A 26,448-nucleotide genomic window follows, 5' to 3' on the forward strand; every position below is an offset into this window, starting at 1 on the left:
ATATATATAGAGTAGATATCCAATCAAAACTTTCTGATCAAAAATTAACATATTTAACTCTAATGTACAGTACAATACCATCAAACCTAAGATGCACCCTTATTAAGATTATATTTTTATTGACATAATCAGCTGTTTTGGTTAATTTCATAAAATGTAATAAATGAGAAGTAAATTTTAGCAAAATATATATATTTTTTCATTCATAATATGTAATTGTTTTATCAAATTGGCTACCCTTTATCAAAATGTTTTAGTTCTAAAAAGAACTGTTAATAATAGTCTTTAAAAGGACTTTTTAAAATTATGCACAACCAAAGTTAAGGCATTCTGAGAATTTCTGTTATTCCAAGAATATCTTCACTACTACTTGTAACTAAATATCCAGAAACAACATGCTAAATGGTTTGACAAGTTCTTCATGGTTCATGTTGAGTGGTTTAATTCCCAAAATAACTGTTCAATATTGAAAATATGCTTAACTTCATTTTTCCAATTACCTGTTGTAATGCTATTGATGGCAGATGATATCAGTTCTTCTTTGTGAGCAAGTTTCAATGATACATCTTTTGCTTTAACCTATTCTTCCATTTGCACTCAAATGAATTCAATCAGATTTAAATCAAAATCATAGGGAGGTAACACATTCTTGAGACCTTGCTAATTTGTCAATTTCATCAAACTTTCTCTTTTACTTTATATAGTCTGATGATGTTATAAGGAACTGAGTCGGAGCATTATTTTAATTTAATTTTTATTTTGCTTTTTATTCTATTTTTGTTTGGGTTTAAGTTTTGTTAGGACGAAGGTTCCCTCACCACTCACCTTAGTAACTAGAACGAAACTAAAAGAGATGAACGAAGGAAAAACCAACTCACCAATGAGATGAAGCGCTAAATAGGAAAACTAACACGCACTTGCATTCCCAGGCGGAAGTTTTGGAAAGAAGTTCTGCAGTAAAAGGGGGACACCCCACAAGCACTAAATAGGGAACTTGCTAAACTTTATTAAATTAAACATCCTGAAAAATGTAATAAAGATAATGTAAAAGGTTAGTGAGAAATTTCGGGAACTAAGCTGCCAGGAAAAGACGTGAGAATTAAATGTTAGATGTAAGTATGTAAATGAGGGGAGTGATTCCAGACAGCATTGTGACATCACCTCAGAGTATAAAGCCACTATGCCAAGAGAAGACAATCGAAATGAGCTCCAGACAGCAAGCGAGTGAAGTGAAGTCCAGAAAGCAATTGAGGGGATTTCCAGAGCGATAGGAGTTATTTCCTGAGAGAGAGGTCAAGAGTCAGTCGTGAGGATAGAGAAAGGAAGGTGATAAAGGATAAAGGTTCCTACTATTGAGGTGACGAATAGGCTCTTAGTTTTGTATAAATTGTTGTATGTAGTTTAAGTAATTAAGATTGTTGAGTTCCAAGAGGGAATAGTTCTAAGTTAGTAAATAGATTGATTATTTGTCGGGTTGTTCGAATTGTTGATTTTTCATTGAATAAATTGTTTTTGCTTGTTACTAATTTTGTAAATAGTACTTGAGTTCATATTAAATATTTGATTCTTTACTGACCTTGTATATAGTTATTTCGATGCATGCATAAGTCCAGGCCTGGCATACTAACCGCGAACCCATGTAAAGTACCCATTAGGTTAACAGATGTCTTACCGGCACACATTTCTATGTCGTTTAACCCAAATCTTAATAGTCAGTACTTTACAATGTTATATAAATCTATCTCAAAAATATTGGAAAAACAAGTGATTTCTTTTTTTATTTAATCACATAATCAACTTGTTTTTGTGACAATATTGGAGCTTTTTGTTTTGATTTGAATGGTAAGGAACATTATTCATAATTATTACATATTTTGCTGAAATATTTGGTAAAACTTGTTTTTCAAACCAAGTACCAAAGAAAACATTGTTCATTTCATCATAATAATTATTGAAGGTTTTTTGATTGAAATAAGTATTTGGCATTTAGTACAAAACTATTTGAACTACAAGTGTGAAATAAATCTGCCATTGTTCCACTGTTTATTTTTGCCTTGGTGTTCATCTATCCATGTTTCATCTAAATAAATAAAAGAAGCACCTGACAGTTCTTGTCTATGTACAACAATTTTTGGTTTTTTGATATAAAATTTCCTGTCATCTATTTTACCATATTTTAAATAAAGCTTTTTTGTTAAAATATGATGCACTAAATCTCTACTCTCTGTAAACAAAATCTTTTCCTATACTGTTTATTTGCCTGAAGAAAGTGTTGGATAATTACTTTAAAATATTTCCAAAGTTGTGATACAAATAGCTGTTAACTCTAAATCATTCAAATTTGTAACAGTTACTCTTCATAGTTGTTTCTTTCTGGGAGTAGAAAATGTCAGCTACGTCAGCTTGTCAATGTTTACAAATGTGGCAATGTTGGCATTCTTATCTTCAATGGAAATCTTTCTGATTGTCAATAGAGATAAACCAGTAGTTTTTGATGTTTCATAAAGAATATTAGAATGTGATAAATTTTGGCAATTAAAATAATTATATACAATAAACACAATAGCCCTAGCAAGACTGTGCAATGTTTTACCTTGCTCAGTACAACAACATTACCCTGTTACCACTTTCCAGACTAAGACATGATGTCATTACTATTCTTATTTTCTTTAATTTATACTGCTAAAATCTTAAAATCTGTTATATAATAATTTGAACAACATTCAAAATACTATTTAACAACTTTCAAGTAAGGGAAAAATAGTAAAAAGATCTTTGAGTTATGTTTTCTAAACAATTATCAGACAATTGAGAAAGAATTTCTATATCATATTGGATGACTTTAACTTTGCAATTCATCAGCTCTTTACCATATAGTATTTTTCTTTCAAAGTTACTATTTTTTTTAAAACAGATAACTTGAGACAAATTTATGTCAACAGAACTAATTTCATTTCATTGATATAAATTTGTACAATACTTATTGCTAGTAAAGTAAGTTATATTTAACTGTCTTCTGTAGTACTAAAGTCGGAAACTTCTTCACTTTCCATGTTATGCTCTTCTGAATAAATACAAGATTAATTCTCACATTTTCCCCATACATAATCATCCTCAGTTTTGTTTAAAGCATTAAAAATGAAATTATTTCTTAAAAAGTGAGATTCAAATAGAATAACCCATTAATTTAGTCACATTAGCAGTACAATTAAAATTTATAATATGAAACAACTATCAACTATAAAAAATTGAAAATATATCTCAATTTTAATCATTCATAGGGGGAAAACAGTCTATATAACAAATTAAAAACAATATATTTTATTTATTTTTTTTGAGGAAGTCATATAGCTTTATGGTTGCAGATTAATAACAGTATTAATTATTTTTATACACTACTGTAAGAAAACCTCTTATTTTAAATCTTAATAATTGAGTGATTCTAAAAAGATATTTTTTTCTAATTAACAATTTTAATTAATTAAAAATTTTAGTCTGCAAAATGTGTCAGATATTTATTAATAAAGAGTATTTCATATAAGCTTGGCAGAACAACTTATTGTTACACACTGCTTTTACAATAACATTTATGTCAAATAATGATGATAAATTAATGGAGTAAGTTTTTCTTGCTCCAAAACAGTACATCAAAATATACAATTCTGTCTGAATAATCCAGAAATTAATATATAAAATAAATAATTCTGTTTTTCAGCATTAAAATTCTTTAAAGATGGTAAAAATTGCACTTTATAGAATGGCATTTTAGAGATAACAAATTTGCAAGTACTTTTGGCATTATATTAATGTATTAGTAACTCAGACAAAATAGAACATTTTAAAAAAATATTCTATATTATCTGAAGAAGNTAATAAATTTGGCAGTATAATCTAATAAAGCTCAGTAAAACTTCTGTATAGAGTTGATTGTAATAAATTACTGTATTGTATATCCAGCTTCTCATTTTGCACATCATCAAAGAAAACACATAATAATAATTTAAAATAATTTTAATAATGTATTATAATTATTTGATTAAAATAATATAAATAAAATCATACCATTTTCAGAAAATAATAACAATTTTCCATAATCATTTTCCATAAGAACATTATATGCTAAAACATCCAAAGAATCTTTTATGGAATTGATAGATAACAAGAATTCCACCATCAAGCCAAGCTGACAACGGATCTACATTTTTGTAAAAATACAAAAATATAAAATATAATTAATAATAATAATATTGAATTAATTCTAATATTTCATATATAAAAATATGATTCTGATTATGTATTTATCATATATTCAAAAAATAATAATGATGCTAAATACATTGTCCTAAAATGAGAATCATCATCATTTTTTAGACAAGTTATTACCCATCAAAAAATGACAGGAAAATAAATGAAATCATCAGTCATTTAGTAAAATCAGTAATCTTGTTACAAAAACTTAATGGTGAATAAAAACTCATAAAAAATGATGAGAGAAGAAACAAAAAATTCATTTTTATTTAAAAAACTATGCAAGCTTTATTTTTATTACATTTTTCATAAATATTATTGTCTCCTAATAATTTTCCACACTATCCTGAATCCAAAATACAAATTTTTATTAAACTCTTACCATTACTGCAATATAATCCTAACTTGCCCAATTTTGTTAATATTTGAATTTAAGCATGTACCATCCAATGCAATTAGTATACAGAATACCCCAAACTTACGCAATAGGTGGGACCGAGCGATAACTGCTTAAGTCGAATTCGCATAAGTCAGAGTATAATTTCACAATTTGTGTAAAATCCAAGTCAGATGTATGTAAGCTAATAAATGTTCTCATTAATCTTATCTTGTCTTTTGATTCGTTCACAGTTGCAAGAAATCACCACATAGACTCTCTCAAGTCTCCATAGATATAACAAACACAGAAATAAATAACACAAAATAAACTGTAGCTATGCGTTGATTTCGCACGACACGTCTGAATGTGTAAGCTGAACAATAGAGTGGGGGGAGTGAGAAATCAAGAGTTGTGTGGCGCTCAAACAAAAGACAAATCAACGAGATTTGAAAATCATGTAACTCTGGGTTCGCATAAGCCGAGGTATTACTGTATTTAACTTGTGGTAGAAAATATCCTCCGGCACAGACAACATTATTAAGTGAATTTTGTCAATTCTGTTTTCAAAATGTGACTTTTTGTATTTCAAATCATTTACATTCCAGAAAATTAATTATTTCTGATACTAAGAACCAGCTTAAAATTAACCAAAGTACATTGCAAAATGCAATAATCATTTTTGCTCATCATTAAGCTTTGTAAAAAAATTATTGATTTTATTAAATGACAATGATAAAAACTAAAATGACATGATTAATGGAATTAATGGCTTTTTCTAAGAAAACTTTGACTTCATGGTTCCACAGAAGCACACATTCCACCAATAAAAGTTTTTCCTAGAAATGCCAATGTATAAACACACACTTATAGGATATTATATTAGATGTTTCAGAATTTTAAATCTAATTTTAAATACAGGTAGTCTCAAACTTTCAGACATAATTCATTCCTATAAATGTGTATGAAAGCTGAACAACAGAATTGTGTATAAACAACTATACAAAAATCTGTTGCATTGCAATGACACACCAACAACTGCTGTAAATGATTGAGCCACAATTTGGAAATAATAATAATAAATTACAAATGAATTTGACACTAGAGGGAGGTGTTAGGCGCCGTCTTGTAACTCGACCGAGTGCCTCGTGTGGATGTTTATAGGACGAGTGTGCCGAATGCATTCCCAGTTGGCACCATAGTAACCGATGATGGTTATATCTTATGGTTAATTACACTGGAAGAGGAGATTGGACTGGAGGTTCTGGCAGCATAACTGGCAATGCATCCACATGGTAAGCATGAATTGTGAGTTTGAGTCGTGCTTCAGACTGATTGTTTTCTTCCAGTTTAATCTAAAATAATATGAGATGGTGCCTAATGCCTCCCTCTAATGTCAAATTCATTTGTAATTTATTATTATTATTTCCAAATTACAGCCCGATGATTTACGGCAGTTGTTGATGTGTCAACAGAGTTGCATGTTGTAAAAGCAGTTCTATTTCCCAGAGAGCTAAAATGGAAAGTTTTCCTTCTTTATGGTGAATATGTTACAATGCTTAAAACATTAGACCAAAGATTATACAGAAGACAGACAATAAAAATTGATCTTTGCAAATAATTTTGTTATTACCAAAACTGAAACAGGCAGAAAGTGTCACAAGCTTGGAATTTTTCTTTGTCAGTTGGAAATGTTCAAAAATCAAAATTTGGAATATAAAAAAGTGATATAAAAGTATCAAAGTTTTTTTCACAAAAGAGCAAGTTGTCTGGAAGTTAAAGATTGCCTATACTGTACTTATTCTACACTTATAAATTTCTATAATTTTATAACTTAAACTTGAAAGATACTTAAAAATAGAGATAAATAAATATTTCAAAAATCCATTCATTTTCTCCTAGAAATAATCTTTAAAAATTGAATAATTAAAAGATAAATAATAAACTAAAATCATAACAGTATATTTTAAAATTATGTTCTAGGCAAACAAATTATAAGCATTTAGAAATAATTTTAGAACATTATATTTCAATTTAAAAATTAATTTGCTATAATTTTTGTGGAATGACTGGCATGCTGCATATAAATGGGGGAGACCAGCATGCCAGAAACTCTGAGATGACTGGCATGCTGGTTAAACTGCAACTAAAATATAAAATTAATCAACAAAATTAGTCATTAATTAAACATTAAACATGTTAACATGGCATGTTAGCATTCTTCAGCAGGTACTACAACATAAAGTGCAACATAATGTACCAAAGGAATTGAACAGTGTACTACACTGTTCAATTCCTTTGGTACATTATGTTGCACTTTGCATCTGGATAATCTACAAAAAAGTTTCTACAGGAGTACTATATTTAACATGAGTAGGTGTCTTAGTTCCTCCAAACTGTGGAGACAAAATTTTAGGTTTTTAGTAAATGTAAAATTTTGGATGAATGTATTTATCATATTTATCATGTTCAGACTATATCTGTGGCTATTTATAATATCTGTGGTGTAATTTAATGCTATTAAAATATTGATGACTTCTGAAGAATAGGTGTAGGCTTTTCTAATAAAATTTTTGAGTTTCTGACGAGATCCTTGGCCACTTTGTAAGGCTCATGTCAGAAACTAGGAATTTAAATGGAAACAAATGTCATTTTCCTATAAACCTTGGATTTTAATCTGCCCTTGTAAGAATAAGTGAATGTCCATGAAATACGCTTTCTTGTAGTTCTGTTCTAGATTAATAGATAATCCATATATATTATTTGTTGAATAATGATACAAGTAAATCATAAAATTTCATTAAATTTTACAAATGTTTTTAATATTTGTCATCATAAACATTTCAATTCTTATTTGTATTATAAATCTGAACTAATTTATCACCAAAATAAAAAATTAAAAAGGCCATAAACTTTGCATACCTCTGAACAGAAGAATAATAAATCAAATAATCCTTCTTGACTAAGTAATCTTATTGCAACTTCATCATCATAAAAAATATTTTCTTGAAGAAATTTTCTAAATTAGTATTATAATAATAATAATGTTAATCAAAAATTATTTTATGCAATAAAAAATTTAGTATTTATTTTACCTAAATGCTTGATAAACAGCAGGCCTTTCCAAGCACTTCTCTGTAATTTGTTGAACAAAACAATGCAAAGCAATGTTAGCAAAATGTACCTTATCTGGTGTTGGAATTTCAATACTTTTTGTACTAAATAACACTTGAATATAAGCTATTAATTCTGATAAATAGCCATAATTCATAAAATAGGCAACTCTTTTAAGTTGAGAACACTATTAAAAAAATACACAGTTATTAAATTAAATGAATTATTTAAAAGATAGGTTTTAAGATTATTAATTTATTGAAAAAAAAAATTTTTAATTATAAATAATATAGCATTTACCTTTGACAACTGGTAAAGATGAACAGCTTGAGCAAATTGGCCATTAGCCAATTGCAAATCAGCAGCAATTTCATATAAACGATGTATATCTAAACCTATCATTACCCCTAATTTCTCAGCTTGAGGAAGATTTGCAGGAATATCTGTTAGGCTGAGAAATAACTTTTCTGGAAGTATCCTATAAGTTAAATTATTAAAATAAAACTAAATGGTAAAAAATATACATTTAAATTTAATAAGCAATGTACCTTAGTCTACATTCCCAAACAGAATCTTTTAAAATTAAAAGACATCCATCCAAAATAAGTTCAGAATGTAAAGAAAGATTACTTTTACTTCTTAATTTTTCTGAGAACTGAACAGATTTATAAACAGAAATATCTGTTTTAATGCTAATTTCATCATTGTCTTTTCCACTGACAGTTAAAGGTACTTCTTGTCTTGCTTCATTTTTCAATTTTTCTTTTCTCCAAGAAGAACAAGATTTTTTATATATTGCTATAATATCTGTATTTAAAATGAAATTTTGAATCTCTGCTTCCATTGTTTCTTTCTACATAAAATATAAATTATATTTAATTTTATTGTATAAAAATAATAACAATTAAACAGTAAAAGTTACCAATATATTATTATTAACAGAGAATGTAATTTTTAATAAAATTATAACAAATGAATCAAATACTATAATTTTGTTGCATTATACTTTTGATTAATATTAGTTTAATTATTATTAATCAAACAAATTAATTGATTAATTTCTTCAGCTATACTTCCAAAAAGAATCTTTTAAAACTGTTCTTATTCTATAATCCTATACTATTAGGGTTGATTATTTCATCCAGTAATTCCAACATCCAAAGATTAAATGATGACAAAACAATTTTATTAGCTACATTTTTTATTGCACATTTATTTAATAAAATTGTTTTTTTATCATTTAACCTTTGGATTTTGGAAATGCTGAATGAATACTCAATAATGGGAATGTAGGATTACAGAATAAGAACAATAGAAATACAGCATCCTTAATTCACACCAAATCTTTTAAATTTTTGTAAAATATGATGATAAATATTTAATTATATATAAAATATAGTAGCCCCTCATTATATTGCGCATATCAAGATGTAAATCAAATGAGCAATATATCAGATAATGTGATATAACCAATATAATATGTAACTATCCACATTTCATCTACTTTCAATCTCTATACTGGCTTGCTTTTTTTTGTTTTTTCATGTGTTTTGTATTTCATACAATAGTAGTTTCAAGGTCTATCAATAATTGGAATAAAGTAATATTTCTTTGCCAATAGAGATTCAATGGCAACAAATGTTAAATGCTTTTATATTCAGAAGTCCAAAAAAGTATGATATATTATTTTTATATACAATAATTTAGTAAATTTTTCTTGTATTTTATTTTATCCTTTATAAACTCATTGTATATGTTCCTGTTTACCTGTAATACCTGTTTTTATATGTTCTAACTTATAATATTTTTTATTTAATTTTAACTGGATTTTATATTGTTAACTGGAAGAGTTATTTCTTGCCTAATGCATTATGTTCATAATCAATTAATAAAAAATAATTATTAAAGACAGAAATCCTACCTATAAATTAAATTTAAATTGCATACCTACATAGGTGTCTTTGTGCAAAATGTATTCCTCCTAAAAATTTTTGTTTTATGTTTACATATTTCTTTTATTTTTACTGAAAATTTCAGTTTAATCACTCAGCAGTGACCAACAGATATATCCGTCAAGGGCAATTGTGTGACACTGGTGAACAACAACTAGTCAAAAACTACCACAAAAAAATTCGCATAAAAAATTAATTATGTAATAATAAAAAAAGACTTTTCTTTACTAGACATAACTGTTTACAAAATCTTTTTCTGAAATGGTAATGAGAAAAAACGCGTGGGAAAATACTTAAAAAATTTCCCACATTTATTCTCCACTACATAGGGATAGCACCATACCTGACTAACCCACTGCTAAAAGGTTAATTAATACATAGATTTTTTTGTATTAAGACAAAAATATCATCCACATCATTTCGAATACAATAGTTTTGTCAAATCACCATCATCTTTGTATTGTGTTGTAGTTCTTGTCAATGTACACTTTCTGTAATGGACTTTCATCTGAAATTTTTTCTTGGTGTATTTTCCAAGAAATATTTTAAAAGATTAGCTTAATTGGTTAAATTTTTAAAACTGGTTTAATTTCTATAAAAGAATTACAGCTTATAACACTGCAATGAAATTCAAATGTTTTAGTAGTATTTTTAGAAGAAGTATTAAGTGTTTAATTTGTGAATAAATTTTTCACTTGTTTGCTCTGGTCTAAAGTTTTAAATTCTTTATGCTTCTTATCAGCTTGATTCTTCATATCTTTTCATTAGCAGACTCATGCTTCTCATCAACTTGAATTCAGTTGTCATGATAGCTATATATTAAAATAGTTCCAACTGTATCTAACCTTCTCCCAGAAATTTTGAAGCTTTGATTTTTTTACTTTGCCCATAGTTTTATTTTTAAATATTCAGATTTCACAACTAAACTACAGCACCATTACAGAAAACAAGTGAATGAGAGAGAAACCTTGGTAGTGTCTGTAGATTGAGAGAAACCTCTCAATCTACAGAAATTTTGGATGATAGTGATTTTAAACTTTTTAAAATTAATAATAAAAATTAATAAATAAATATCATATTTTTATTAATCAATAAATAACTACTTAAATGTAGCATTCATTTCATTTCATGTGTAAAATGAGTGCTAAAACCAAACTTTGCATTCAAAGGCATAAAACAAATGCAAAATACATGAGACTAACAATTCCTAAAACCTGTCAAAATTTTGTCCAACATTTCAGTTACATCAACTTATGATGTGTTGGTAATGTTTTATGTGTTCATGTGTTCTGCATGCATGATTCCAGTATCCAATAATAATAATATGCAAATGAGCAATATAATCAGACACAACATAATGAGGGGTTACTATAATATTAATCATTGTTAGGAATGTTTGTTGTTCAAAATAAGTTATTATGGAATTAGATGAAAGATATACAAAATATCATCAACTTAAAATATATTACAAAATCTCAAAAATAAGTTTTATTTTTGTTGTTAGGTAAAAATAAAATTAATTAATTCACTAAGGATTTGTCTCATAGAAGAGATTTGATTAAAAAAAATTATTTGATAGCTAAAGAAATGAGTTATCCAATTAAAATCAATCTTGAAAACTCCATTGCTGAAGATTTCTGTATCATATTTACACATTTTCTCACTGGTGCACTTATTTAAAAAACAAGCCATGTGTTATCCATTTGTCTTCAACCTTCCTTAAGAAAGTGGCTTACCAATGGTGAGAAGCCATCATCTTATGAAAAAATTAGGAGTTTGCAAAATTCCCTTTGTATTTTATTTTATGAGCACTCATAATAGTACAAGTAGGTGCTACTTCCTGTACATTGACCACATAGTTAATAAAACACCATGCAAACATTTGAAAATCCTAATTATATGACAGAATTAGCTGCCTGTGTTATTACACAGACCTAGCTAATTCTATACACATCTAGCATGTTCAATGTTTGGAATTCTTTTGGTCTGAGATCAAGCTGTTGCAATTTGCTTGTTTTTTCATTTGAAAAATGCTAAATATCACACGTAACAACTCTTGCAATTAGCCTACCTTTTCCTTGCCTGAGCATTGGATAAACCTTATCAAAAATCTGAATTACTTTTTAATAAACTTTATTTTTTAAAATTTTATAATATAGGAAATAAATAAAAGTTTAATGCTAGAAATAGAGTTATCTAAAAAGTGTAAAAGTTTGTATAATATTAAGTTATTAGATAAATAATGTAATAAATTTTGGTCCTACCTTTTTGGAGTGATCACTTGTTGCCTCTGCAAATTTACGAGATAATAACAGCAATTTGTATGTTTTATTATCATCATTTTCAATCAATTGGATTATGAATATAAGCTTATCTGTTAAGATGATATGTTTACAATTATTTGGCAGTTGATAAGAAAACAAATGCATATGTTCCAAACCACCATCTAAAATCTAAAATAAATTATTAAAATATACTTTAAAAATATAAATAAGTTGTTTCAAAATTGTAGACTAGTNTTATATTACTTTTCCTCTGAATTTGTCTTGAGTGTCACTTTATTATTGTAATTTATTATATAATACTATTGTAATCAAAATGAACCCCAGCCACACTGCTAGCAACAGAACGATGCGATGCAAACTGACGTGCTCACTCTTGCTAGTTGCTAGCTTTCTAAGGTGGCAACAGACGAGAGCTCTGCACCATGCAACATGCAACAAACAAAATGTTCGCTCGTTTGGACAGCCTGTAAACATGCGCTGCTCCATTGCTGCAGCTGTACACCCCAAACCATTTTCTGTCGGTCTTTGCCACAAACACAAAGGGTTTTGTCAACGCAGCATTCTTTTTTTCCAATGCTCACACACACCTTAGTACTGATACGTATGATACAAAATGATCTTTACGAAATCTTAAACATAAGACATAAGTTTATGACACATAATTGACAAAAACTTAATCTTTCCAAAACTTGGGACTTTTTTAAAATGCTGCGGGAACGCGGGACAAATTGTTAAAAATTGGGACTATCCCACCAAAAGCAGGACGTCTGGTCACCTTACACATAGTAGACATCACGAGCCACCACTGTAAATTAAATTAAAAATTACTTTATAGTAAAGATTGACGATATAAAATAAAATAAAAATTTAAAATCTTACCTCAACACGTTCACAGCATTACGAGGCACATGTGACTCATATGGACACGTCTAGTTAGGGCTACAGACACAATTGCTTATTTTTCAGTGGGACAGTGCATATGTTTCGATAACATAATTCTAGAAACATCATACTTGATATTATTTTATTAGGTGCAATAAAATACATTAATTTAATAGTACGAGGCATGGGTGACTCGTGCCGCCCTGTATTAAAATAGATTATGAGTCACGGGTGACTCGTAATGCCCAGCAGCTGCCTAAACATTCATCTACTGATGCCATGAGCGTGTTAATTATATAAAATAGTTGTAAAGCTTAAATTTAAAATCAAAATTTAAAATTCAAACTATGTTCTTTTAAACCTAAGCTTCTTAATGTGACTGTCTTTCAGCATTAAAATGACTTTAATTTCACATTAATTAAACAAAATTCACTTAAGTGCTGTCAATAATATATTACTATTGTGACAGTCGAGTTTAGTGAATAAATTCGTTAAATAAAATTTTTGTTAAGGGAGGAAAAGACAAAAAAATTTAACTTCAAATTGCCATAAAAAAAAGACATAAAAATCTTTTCCCACGAACTTAGTTCCTTGTCAAGTATGATACATCGAATGTGTCACCCGAAATCTCGAAAAAGACTATTGGTCAAAGAAAAAAGAACAGTCCTAATAAGGCAGTGGAAAAAACCCAAAGAGACCCCCTTTATAAAAAGGAGGGGTCGAGACGGAAGAGTCAGTCTCTGGAAATTTGTGCGCACTGTGTTTTTTACAAAAACGGATAAGTCGCTACCAGGAACTCGCTGTTCGAAGGGNTGTCTTAATTAGTTAATCAAATATCAATATAGTCTGAAATAATCTGGCAGTTTAGATTTGTATTTTAAAATGAGATTTGATGATTATAAATGTCTTATAGTAAATGAACCATATAATAGAACCATAAAATAATCATTTTCATATGTACATAGACTAAATTTATATTAAATTTATTATTTTATAAAGCATAAATTAAAATGTAAATATTCAACATAACCTTTACTTCACTTCAGCATTGAATATTTACATTTAACAAATGTTTTCAGGTTGATTATGTCGTTGTAAAACCTGAGGAAGGGTAGTGAATTACCCAAAAACATTTGTTAAATGTAAATATTTGGTGCTGGAGTGACGTAAACATTATTTATTTTGTGTTGAAGTGTAGTATTCCAGTTTATTTTCAATTATTTTGGACTTAAAATGAGATTAAAAAACAGTAAATTTTAATTCCATTTCTCATAATATATTTTAAAGATTTTTTTAATTTTCAATACGACAAAGTACACAAATCTATAATGATATGATACTGAATTTTGCCAATATAATCTAGTACTGATATTTTCCCAATCAAGCTGATCTGAGACTTCTACTCTTACTCTACAGGTGTTAGTAATAGTGAAAGACTAAAAGTAAAATTGTTTTATAGAATATTCATTCACTAACAATTTAAATGCAAATATAAATAAGCAATTAATTATTTATTCTGACATCATCACAATGCTACAATTTTTAATCATATTTTTTAATTTATTTAATTTAAAATATGTGCACTCTACCTTCAAATTAGCAGTACCTTGCCCCTGTACATCATACTTTTCCTTTAGTAATTGAGTCGTGCCAGTCATCTATATAACTTCTTTCAGAGGAAAATTTTGAATTGAAATAACACAACTTCCAGTTTGCATTGGAAGTTCATATATTGTTAATCGGGGCCTCCCACCTGAAGGTTTCCATATCTGGTCTCAGATTTCATCTATCTAACTCTGTTCTCAAGATTAAGGAAAGACAGACATAGACAACAGTGGGAATTTATAGGTCTACAATTTTTCTAATTGTAGCTCAAAAAATAAAAGTATATGAGTTTACTGGCTCCTTTCAGATCTGACCTTGAAAAATTATCTAGTTTGCCTAAGCCTGAATCCAGCCCTGTTTTCAAGAAAAAATTCAAACACGCCTTGAATAAATTTGTAATAGTATAGAAATTCACCAGATAAAAAACATCATTGCCAAATTGTTAACTAGCTTAAATTGTCTCCATACTGGAGTCAGAGCAATATTGCCCATCCATCACTGAAAACACTTGCTTGTCCTGGTTATACTCATGATCAAAAAGTATCAGGAATGGTTCAATAAAATGTAAGATTTTAATTTATTCATCAAAACTTATTTTATCCCATTCAAGGTAATCCTCTCCCACTGCAATGTACTTTTGCCAATTTTTTTTCAATCCTTAAAACATACTTTAAAGTCATTTTTGTGAAACTCCTTTGGGACTAGCAGCAAATTTTGGTTTATGGCATCAATCAACTCAAAATAATGACCACAAAGCAGAAATTTTAGTCGAGGAAATGGGATAGAGTCACAGAGTCCATATTGGGAGAAGTTTGCAAAACTGTATTTGTTAAATTTTTGGCCAAAAATTTACAAACAACAAGAGCATCGTGAGCAGATGCATTATTGTGGTACAAAATGAGATTTTAAGTTTTCTCATTACAAACCAGATTGTTTTCTATGAATTGTTTCATGCAAATGATGAAAAATGCTCAAATAATAGTCTTTGTTGACAGTTTGGCCAATCAGACAAAAGTCATGATGCACAACACCATGACAATTGAAGTAAACAGTTAACATGACCTTCATTTTTGACTGACTTTGATGTGGTCTTTTTGGTCTTGCTTCACCTTTCAAGCACCTTGATTGTTAAGCTGTTTGGTGTTAAAAGCATAGATCTATGTTTCATCACACATAATAAAACGTTTTAAGAACAATTTTCCTTGAGAAAGCATTTCTTCCGTTACTTGATAACATTATTGTTTTTGGAAAAATTCAACATTTTTGGGACAGCTCAAGGAGCAATGCTCTGCAAGCCCAAATGATCTTTCAAAATTGCTTGACAAAATCCAAATAATACCAAAACATGTTCAATAATGTCCCTAATTGTTAAATGATGATCATTGAGCACCAAATCTCTGACTTGGAGCAATGTTTTCATCAGTTGAAGTGGATGGTCTACCAGAGTGTATTTTGTCTTTGACTCATTCTCTGCCTTCCTTTTACAACTTGTGCCACCCAAAAACTCTTGTTTTCGATAGATTATCATCACCAAAGGCTTTTTGCAACATTTTCAACATTTTTGTATCAGTAATTCCATTGTGAAAACAAAATTTAATGCACTTCTTTGCTCAATTACACTTGACATTTTGAAAAATTGATGCAAAAATTCTTTAACACACAAAACAAGCATTTATTTGCAAACAAAAACAGATGATGACATAGAAATTGTTGTCAATGAAAGTCGTGCCAAATGAAAAAAATGCTGACAAACCCATCTTCACGTATGTAGTTTAAATGAACCATTTCCAATACTTCTTGATCACAGTAGTATAAAAAGAATTTGTATCTGACCCCCTTTAAAGCAGTGCCTACCAAGTTGACACCAGCCAAAAGTAATGACAACCATACGTCAAATGGCCATTGGTGGCAAATTATGTGTAGAGAAGACGCTGTCTACTAAGTGTTAGTTTTAAAACATGGTATGTCCATTGCCAAGTTTGAATGCCTGCCATGGCAAAATGATGTAAAGGATATGTAAAAAAAAAAAAGAGACAGATTAGAGCATTGTTTGTAAACCAATTCTGATATGCTGATATATCAATAGTGGATCAATATCAGTTATCATTTCTAATAAATCTGCTTTAATTATTTTTTTTTCAAATGTTTACTTTTTTGTCATTAACTATAGGTCTGGTGATTATGATAGGTGATTGATGAGTTCCCAGCCCAGTTGATGCAGGTGACAGATGATCTTACTGTTGTTTTAGCATTATCTGGATGGAACAAAACTCCCTTCTGGTTGACTAATGANTGTATTGATTATCGTTTCTAAATAAATTGATGGAAATTAATAAAATATTAAATTTATTATACAGGAGTAAATCTCCACTAACTTGGACTTCACATAATTCAGACAAATTTTTCCAAAATAGTAATTTAAAATTTCCTAACAATAGAAAAATTGTAATTAAAGAGTATTTTCAATTTCTGAATATCTTTGAAATATTATGCATTATATTACTGTAGTGGTAAATTAATAAAGATTTATTCAGCAATAGTAGTCGACTTAAAAGGTGTTTGTGGACTAAAACAGAAATTTATTGTTTGTTAGTCCACAAACCCTTTTAAGTGGTTAGATAAATATTAATAAAGATTGTACATTGCAACATGCTGTATTGCCATGAAATTTTTAAGTTTATTTCCCATAATAATAAATTTGGCAGTATAATCTAATAAAGCTCAGTAAAACTTCTGTATAGAGTTGATTGTAATAAATTACTGTATTGTATATCCAGCTTCTCATTTTGCACATCATCAAAGAAAACACATAATAATAATTTAAAATAATTTTAATAATGGTATCCTAAAAGCACCTTTACATTTCCAGGTTATACTGTGAAAAGTATTGTTTTTTCATTTCCGATATTAAAGTCAAATTATTACATTTAAGGACTCGGATATTTTTGTTTTTAAACAGTATATTCGTAAAATTAACAATTTATTATATTTTAAACTTTTCTTTTATAATCCCGGGTAACGCCAAGTAAGCTCGTAAATTTATAAATTTGAATTTTTGGGCTGTAGATGCAGGTACACTTGACGCTCCTCCTGAAGTTATTGTGGTAAATGTTATCTTATGAATATTAATATGAGCAGATCACGGAGGTAACTATTTCGGGGCATTCAGGATAAAATCTGGCAGGCGAAAACTACAAAAATTTTTCATTGGCTCTTTTCATAAAAATATGTCGGGCCCTATTATTTTCCACCAGTCTCATCTAAAGATGGGTCTGCCTGAATGGCACATGATGATCCTTAAGATGGACTTATAAAGAAAATTTTTTTTAGAAAACTTCTAATAATTGAATTTATTACGGTCAGATATTTGTTCTCATTGCTAATTTATGCACGAATGTTGCAGGATATTGTTGAAGAAAATAAAGGAGAAAAAGGAAAATAACGAGGTAAGAATTGAGGAAAAATTATTTTTTTACATTTTAATACAGAAATTATCCATTTTTTTAATACGAGCATTAAACCATAAAAATTAATGCAAAATCTTTCGATTATGAAATCACTCTCTTTTATATAAATATACAGGAAGGTCGAAAAGTTAGTTAACTAAGAAAAATTAACGTGTATGGCCACGTTTTTGACTATTTGGTTGCTCTATAATGGATATGAAAAAAGAAGTTCTCTTACTCGCTACTCTGAAAAGCAGTGTTAAAAGTGAAGCAGCTTTTTACCTCTTTCAAAAAACCATAAATATATATAATTTAAACTAGAAAACAATTGAAAACATGATTTTTTACAAATCAGTTAATTTATATTAAATTTATATTGTGTTCTTTATACGAAATATTAAATTTTGGGTTTTTCTTAGCTGATACACCAACGTAATCATGCTCTGGGCAATTAAATATTTTTGTAAAAAGTGAGTTACAGCTATTCTAATATTTATATTAAAATTTTATTCAAGAATTTAATAATAAATAATAGAAAATTAATTTGTTTATTTTTTAATAAGTTGAATTAATAATTGAGGAAACTCAGATAATTAACATAAATTTTACATTTAAGGAAAAATAGTAATTTAAATATAAGAATTTCTGTAGAAATAATTCAATATNATAAGTTGTTTCAAAATTGTAGACTAGTTTTAACTAAGTTAAAAGCAAATAAAAATTGTAAACTGGTTTTAACTTAAATCAGGCATCAAAACACAGTAAACATTTGATTTAACAAACTAATTGAAAAGGAATGTCTGCTATTGCTGAAAGTCCATTAAATCAAATGTTTTAAAAATATATATTAATAACAAACCTAAAATGTGCAAGATGTGTTAAAATGTTGTTATAATGTATAAGTATGAATAAAATAATATTGTAATGTACTTTGAATAATTTACAGTCACTGACTCCTTCCAACCTTTTAGCATGTTCTATTTGCAAATAAAATACGACGTTAAATTTCTCCAGTAAGACAAACTTTTTGTCTATTAAATTCAAAGTCCATTAAATTGAAGGTTTACTACATTAATATAAATGGTTTTATTCATCACAGTTACTGGCAAAAAGTTGAGTTAAATATATTTATATTAGAATGTGTCCATTGAATTTCAATGGGTTTTCTTTAAAAATAAGTTTCTCTGTGTGTTCTGTTTTCATAGATGTGTGCGTGCGCGTGTGTGCATGTGCGTGAAAGTTTTTTTTGTATTGTTATTATTATAACTTCAATTATTGAATGTAAAGACCAAAAAAAAAAAAAAAAAAAACCATAAAGTTTAGAATGACATCAAAAATGAAATATTTTATTATAATAAAATAGTAATCAAACCACATCATATCATACTACCATACTAAAATATGCTAATCAAACTACATTTTTTTTTATTATTTTGGATTCTTTCTACCCGTGTACACTAAAAAAGCCGTTTTCCAGACTCGATGAGTTTGGCTAGATTTACAATGGGGTGGACAGGTAGTGAGAGATAAGATTACCTGGAAAAATATTGTAGTTCTTTGCCTGTCCAGATTTGATCCCTGGACCTGAATAGTAAGCTGACACCTTACCTCCTCATTTAAATTTAAGTTGTAGTTTGTTGATCATGCGGTCAGACAAACTGCAATTTAAACATTGTTTTCTCATCCAGTTTCTGCCTTTTCCCCTCATGCAATGGAATGTGATGGAATAGTTTCATTATACAGATTATTATAATGTCTGTGTTTAATGTTTTTTTTTTAATATACATTAATATATATATAATTTGTAAGTTTAATTATAAATATAATAAAATAGTATCAAGCTATAATTGTTCAAAACCAGATGATTAAAATCATAATCAAAATATCAATTTTATAGAACAAGGCCAAACAAACATTCTGATAAAATATTGAAATTGGTGGTTATATTCTCATAGAATGGTAAACAAGCAGAACAGTGCTTTCAACAACTGCTATGCACCATTTATTGAAAATTGAGTAGGTGCCACTACAAATATTTCTAATTGGCATAATTAACATAATAAAAATTTAATATACCGGTAAATAAACACCATACATATGTTATTTCTGACAGCTATGAATTAGACTTAATGAAAGTGGCATGGCTTTATTATATGATTTTACTACAGACTACTTTACTCTCAATTCTGTTCTATCAGCAGCTTACCATGTTTGAAGGTTGATTTATATAGCAAATATAATAAATCTAAACCAGAATTTTAATCTGAGAATGTTGGACTTATATGCAGAGTGGACTCTTCATATATTCACTTTCCTGCAATAACTGGTTTCGTGGATAAAATATCAAAATGTTTAAAATGGCATAAAAATTCATATTAGTTCTCATTATCTTAATAACTGCATAAAATAAAGAGTAAATTTTATGAGAAATGAAAAGTTTTATGTAATATACTTCTACTGTATAATTAGTTATTATGTACTGTACTTATTATTCAAAATCATTACAAAGGATGCATAGTTTTGAATAATTAAAAAATACAGTAAAACTTGGCTAAATGAAAAAAACTTTGGAATGGAGTGATTTTCTATGTTAGGTTTCTGGCTTATAAGTTAATAAAATTTATCTAACAGGAAATAAAATATATTTTTAGGTATGAGAAACATAACCTGAATAAAGCAGAAAATTAAGATTCCACTTGTAAACAAATAAGTAAAATTGTCTTCAGGTATATTTGTTATTAAGAGCACAATAAACTATTTCTAGAATAATTTTTTCAGAGAAATGAAGATCAAAATGAGAGGATATATATATATAGTCTTTGTTAACCTTTGTAAAACAATATCTTTCTAAGTCTTTGTTACTATTAGTCCTTATTGGAATTAACCAGGGGCATAATCAGATACTTTAAGAATTGAGTAGGTTTCAAGAATCAAGTTCTCAAGAATAAACAACAAATATAAGTTGATGAAAACTATGAGAATAAGTTAACAAGAGTTGCCAATTTTTTTTGTATGGAATAGTTAATAAGTAACTAGTACCAAGTATTTGAGAATAAGTTGATTAACATTGTTGGTAATTTATTTACTTCATTCACCTTCAATTTCATATTTTTAAATACAGTAGTACCTGAGGATACAAACGCTCCAGCATACGAAATTTTCAGAATACGACATGAAATTTGAACAAATTTTTGCTCCACGGTACGAACAAAAACTCACCATATGACATTACATTAGTTCGCAGCACTATTTTTTATTCACTTCTGTTCATTGGTCTCACAAGTCAGTCCGCGTGTTTGCTTTGTCGTGGAAGAATCTCATTCAATAAAGGAAATCTTCAGATATTATCAGAAAGTGACTGATTTTATTGAAAAGAAACATCCCGAACAGGTTCACACTGGCTGTAATTGCTGCTCAGAGTAATGACATTTGCATAAGTCATTTTAGAAACATTTTAAAAAGTAGGCAAAGCCAAACCTCTTTGGATAGATATTTTACCAAGCGGCCTCTATCCAGTGAAAGTGCTGGTGCAAGTGAAGGAAAGAAAGCAAAAAGCAGTGAATAAAAAATTTTAAAAGATATATAAAACAGAAAAGTTAAAAATTAGTGTTAAATTATTTTTAAGTTATTGTTACATTATGTTATGTAACTTATTCCCTTCTCCCTCGCCTCTGCCACCAGTTTACAACTCCACTGTCGTCTATCCTCAAAGGTAAAGTGTAAATAAAACTACATTTTTTTTTATCAATTATTATTCTATTATGGTTATTTATACATTTATTATGGTTATTTTTTTCAATGTACTACTTAGCTTTAATTTGAGTGTGTTTTTCGTGTTGGAATGGATTATTTAGTTTTACATGTAATCATATGGGGAAAAATGATTCACCTTACGACATTTTCATGATACGATCTCAATTTCGGAACGGATTAATTTTGTATCCTGAGGTACTACTGTATTAAGTTTAAATATAAAATTTGAATGTTTTATTTTTGTAATAATTTATATTCTGACTTCCAAACTTGAAAATGGCAATAAAAATAAATTGAAACTGTGTGTAAAAGTAGTTTAATAAACAATTTTTGTCAGCAAACATTAAATTCTGCAGTACAATTGTTAAATTTCTCTGCTGAGTTATATTGTATTGTTTGTAATTACAGAGATTGAAGTTAATGAATAATCTGAGTATTAAAATTCCCCAAGTAGTCGAATCACAATAATTTAATCTTTGCACTATTGTAATGTAATTACAATTTCTGATAGCAGAGTGAAGTACTAGTTCTTAGTACTTTAACTGGTTTGATTGCTGTCATATGAGCTCATAAGGATCACATCCAAGAAATTTTTAAAATACCGAGAACAACAAGAACATTTTAAAATCAAACAGATCTCAATTTTTGCATTTGAATATTTCCCTATTTTGTTGTGATTGCTTCGGATTAATTTGGATCAAGCCTAGTAATAAAATTTTTTTCCATATAAAGCAATTTTACTATATAAAAATGAATGCAACTGTGTGATATTAAACTATACCAGAAAAAAAGGGAAAAAAAACAAAAACCTGTTCAAAATATTTGCCAAATCTGTCGAAATCTTCCAAAACGAAAAAATTTTAGTACAGTGTAGTCTGCATAAACAAGATTTGTGAAATTATATTTCATAAAGACAATTCTAATAGAGAGAATAATGCTATACACACAGTGAGATAAGATCATAATAAAAACTTCAAAAATTAGGCCAGCCATATAAGCCGACCAAATAAAATTTAGAATGAATATTTTTATATTTATATCAAAATATATATGATATGAATATATATTTAATATATATATTTGGATTAATGAACTTTCTCACATTTCATTCTTACTACATATGAAAATTTTTTAATTCAAAATTAAAATGTGCATACTTAATCAAATATTAATTAAAATCTATTAAATAAATTACTTACTAAGAAACTATATAAAATAATATAATTTATGATTATTTATACAATGAAAGTATAATTTGTTAATTAATAGATTTTTAAAGTTAAAATTGAAGACCAAGTCTGTAGGAAAAGCAGTCATCATTTATTCACTTTCGCTGTTCCAGAATATAATTTTTAACAACTGAACGTTATTTATAGGCTGCTTTGACTACCAAAATTTTAAAAACTTTTCTTTTAAAATTTCAGTGAACAAAGTAGCCTATAAAGAAAGTTCAGTCGTCAAAAGTTGTATTTCTGAACAGTGAAAGTGAATAAATAATGACTGCTTTTCCTACAGATTCGATCTTCAGCCTTAATTTTAAAGTTAATCATCATTTGGTAAAAAATTTTAAAAACTGATACTATATTTTTTAGTTTAAATAAAATTTATAGTTCAAAGAGATAAAATGTTTTAATATGACTTATATTTAATTCCATAATTTATTATAAAATATACAATATTTCAAAAATGAGTTATATAACCCAAAAGATAATTTAAGATTAAAAAGTAAATATAATATATAAAGTCAGTTTTTAAAATTTAATGATGTTTATCAATTGCAGTGTTAAAAGTTTTGATGTTACTGAAAGAAAGTAACTAGTTAAAAAATTACAATTAAAAAGATTAAAATTAAAGTTAAAATTTAAAAAGATATAGTTTTTTGTAAATAATTATTTACAGGAAAATTTATCTAAATTACTTTTATTGTTCAAACTGTATTTCTATCTATAAAATTTAAGAAAGAAAAATGTGTAAAATGATTAATGAATCTAAACTGAACCTTTATTCCAGTTAAAATCCTTCTTTGATATAGAATTGTTAATTCAAAGTTTGTATGTCATTAAAATTTCTTTTATATTGGATAATTATAATCGAGGTACCTCTATTCAATACACTCTAGAGAAATATTTAACAGTCCAATTTCAACCAAATCTGGTATAGTAACATTTTAAGACATGCAAAATATATTTCCATATAAAAATTAATACCAAAACTCACCACTATATCACTTTCGGCACTGCAAAGAACAAAAAAGCAGTTTCCTTTGCATAAGCACATGTGTTGAAGCCAAGTTCTGAGTATAAAAGTGATTTAAATTTTAAATGCTATTCTTATTGGCTGTGATGACCATCATGTTGCTGAAATGCATATTTTTTGTAAAGCTGCTTTATAAAAATGATGACAATACTGTGACTTTATTTCAGGAATTTCACTATTGTAAGAATTTATGCCAAGATCAGACCATCATCTCCACAAGTTTTCAAAAAAATGATCTGTCAATTTGAGAAAACTGGATATCTGATAGTTAAACCAGATCAAGGATGCAAACCTTTCACTTCACAAACTGTTGAAGATGTTAACATTGTTGAATAATATTGCAGACTCCAGCAGTGCATTGTATTATTATGGCAATTGAATGTATCCTGTCATAGAGTGGATGTACTGGTTGTGAGTATCAGCACAACCAGCAGTTGCTTGCCACTGACAGGAAAACACAACTGACCATTTCATTGACCTTCCTTGCATACTGCATACAGCAGGTTTTGGGATATTTTACTAATAACAAAAAGATTAGTCATGTGTTTCCTAAGCCTAGCTACCTAATCTCTGAATTTTAATCCATGTGATTATTGTTTGTGAAAACACTTAAAAGTATGATTTATTGAAGACATGTTGCAAATTTGGCAACCTTGAAAGACTATCAAACTGCATATGAAAAGCATCATAGAAAATCAATTATAGTCGACTATTGAACACACTGTTTATTGCCTTCAGATTTTACATATTTAGAATAGGGATCACATTTAACAGTGTTCCCAGCATCACTATATCTCTGTATAACATGAATATTTTGTAAAAATTAAATATTTATTCCTTGCAGTGCCAAAAGTATCACAGTCTTTCATATCTTCAGGGCAGAAAGAGTAAAAAATTACCAGTGTTAAACTTTTATTTTTATTTTTTCAAACTATCTTCTGTGTATACTGAAATATCACCATACCATAGCTGGTTGCATTTGAATGTCTAAATATCTCTCTAGACACTACTGAACAGGGGTACTTTAATTACAATCACCCAGTATATACAAACATTTAAACCAGGGCTGTCCAACCTGCGGCTCTGCATTGTAATGAATGTGGCCAACATAAAATTGTAGCCTAAACTTCCTTAAAACACCGAGATCTTTATTTATGTACTTATTTTTTAATTTTTTGAAATTTGATGAGCATTGTAATACCTCGTCTTTAAAAAATTGTCACAAGATATCATTAGTATACATTTATGGTCTTTAAAAATATACATAGGATGAATTTCCTAGTAAAGTTGCTTAAAACCGTTTTATTAAAAGACAGTTGAGCTATTTCCACTTTAAGTTAGCTGCTGCAGCACTAGTGTAGGGAGATTCCTAAGCACTGAAGACAGAAGGCTGCCACCATAAATTATATGCATATTATGTACTGTATATTCCTCATATACCTCAAATGAAAAGATTTGACTACTTTGCACCAAAATGGACTACTCTTTTTTTTAGTTTGGCATGCAAAAATTCATTTGGTGCATTGGCTAATTTTTGGGCTACAGAATTTTGAGTTGGCTACATTTTTGGCTACATAAATTATTTAATCGTTTGTTTCAACCTAGAATGGCAAATATACTCATGTCACCTTTACATAGTTTTACAGTTTATGTATGGCTCAATACAATTTTTTGTCTTCAGATGAAACCCAAGGAACAGGTTAGACACCTCTGATTTAAACCAACATACTTAAATAATGAGTATTTTCATAAATAATAATAAATTTTATTCAGAACATAAATAGATAAACATACTTGTAGTCTGTTTGAAGAGAAACTATATGCTGATACTAAATTATGTCCTCCAACATTCTGAGGTGCAAGATATATACCACTTTCAAATTTGGAAAGACGATTAGGCCGAAGTTCTGGACTTTTATCTTCTAAGAAAAAGAAAAAATATTCCTGTTTTTCATTTATAGAAGCAGTTTTGTAAAAAGAAGAGAAAAACAGAAGAACACATTTTATAACAATTTTTTAAAAATATTACCAGAAGAAGAAGAAGAAGATGATTTGTCTCCTTGTAATTTTCTATCAGATACTGAATCAATTTCCTGATTTATTAACCAATAAAATTCTGTTCGCTTATCTTCTAGCATTAAATGCCATTGCTGTTCATTATTAGCTGTAATCTTTTTAAAAATATATTGTTTTATGTTAATAAATTAAAATAGTGTAGACAAAAATTCGTTTCTTTAAATACTTGCCAGAAGATAAGTTGTATTATGATGATCATCATGAAGTAAATCTAGATTTTTAATTCCTATGGTAATATAAGTTCCACCAATTTCTTTCTGAGTCTTCATATTAATGAAGGAAATCTCACCATGCTGTTAAGTTAAAAAAACTCATTAAATATAAATTAATTATGTACAGGTATTCCCTGCTTAATGTTTTTCTGGTAGAATGCCTTTTAGTTTTTAATACCCAAACTTCATAAAATGCACATAAATCTTAATAAATTGTTTTTGGGTGATGTTTCATAAGAAAAA

The 26,448-nt window shown here is 28.2% G+C and overlaps 1 protein-coding gene across 1 annotated transcript in view; it reads right to left on the reverse strand.

Annotated features, from left to right (window-relative positions):
* LOC111612438 overlaps positions 1-26,448 on the reverse strand; it is a 44,889-nt gene that overhangs the window by 7,851 nt on the left and 10,590 nt on the right. The window contains exons 6-14 of the mRNA XM_023353651.1: positions 26,164-26,286; positions 25,947-26,088; positions 25,712-25,839; positions 11,955-12,143; positions 8,287-8,591; positions 8,039-8,216; positions 7,720-7,925; positions 7,547-7,643; positions 4,049-4,195 (exon numbers count right to left, since the gene is read on the reverse strand). Coding sequence (XP_023209419.1) covers positions 4,049-4,195; positions 7,547-7,643; positions 7,720-7,925; positions 8,039-8,216; positions 8,287-8,591; positions 11,955-12,143; positions 25,712-25,839; positions 25,947-26,088; positions 26,164-26,286 — 1,515 coding nt within the window. The remainder of the gene's footprint in view (positions 1-4,048; positions 4,196-7,546; positions 7,644-7,719; positions 7,926-8,038; positions 8,217-8,286; positions 8,592-11,954; positions 12,144-25,711; positions 25,840-25,946; positions 26,089-26,163; positions 26,287-26,448) is intronic.

Source organism: Centruroides sculpturatus, unplaced genomic scaffold (genome assembly GCF_000671375.1).
Source record: "Centruroides sculpturatus isolate CEXI.00-Female unplaced genomic scaffold, Cexi_2.0 scaffold1551, whole genome shotgun sequence".
Taxonomy (NCBI): domain Eukaryota; kingdom Metazoa; phylum Arthropoda; class Arachnida; order Scorpiones; family Buthidae; genus Centruroides; species Centruroides sculpturatus.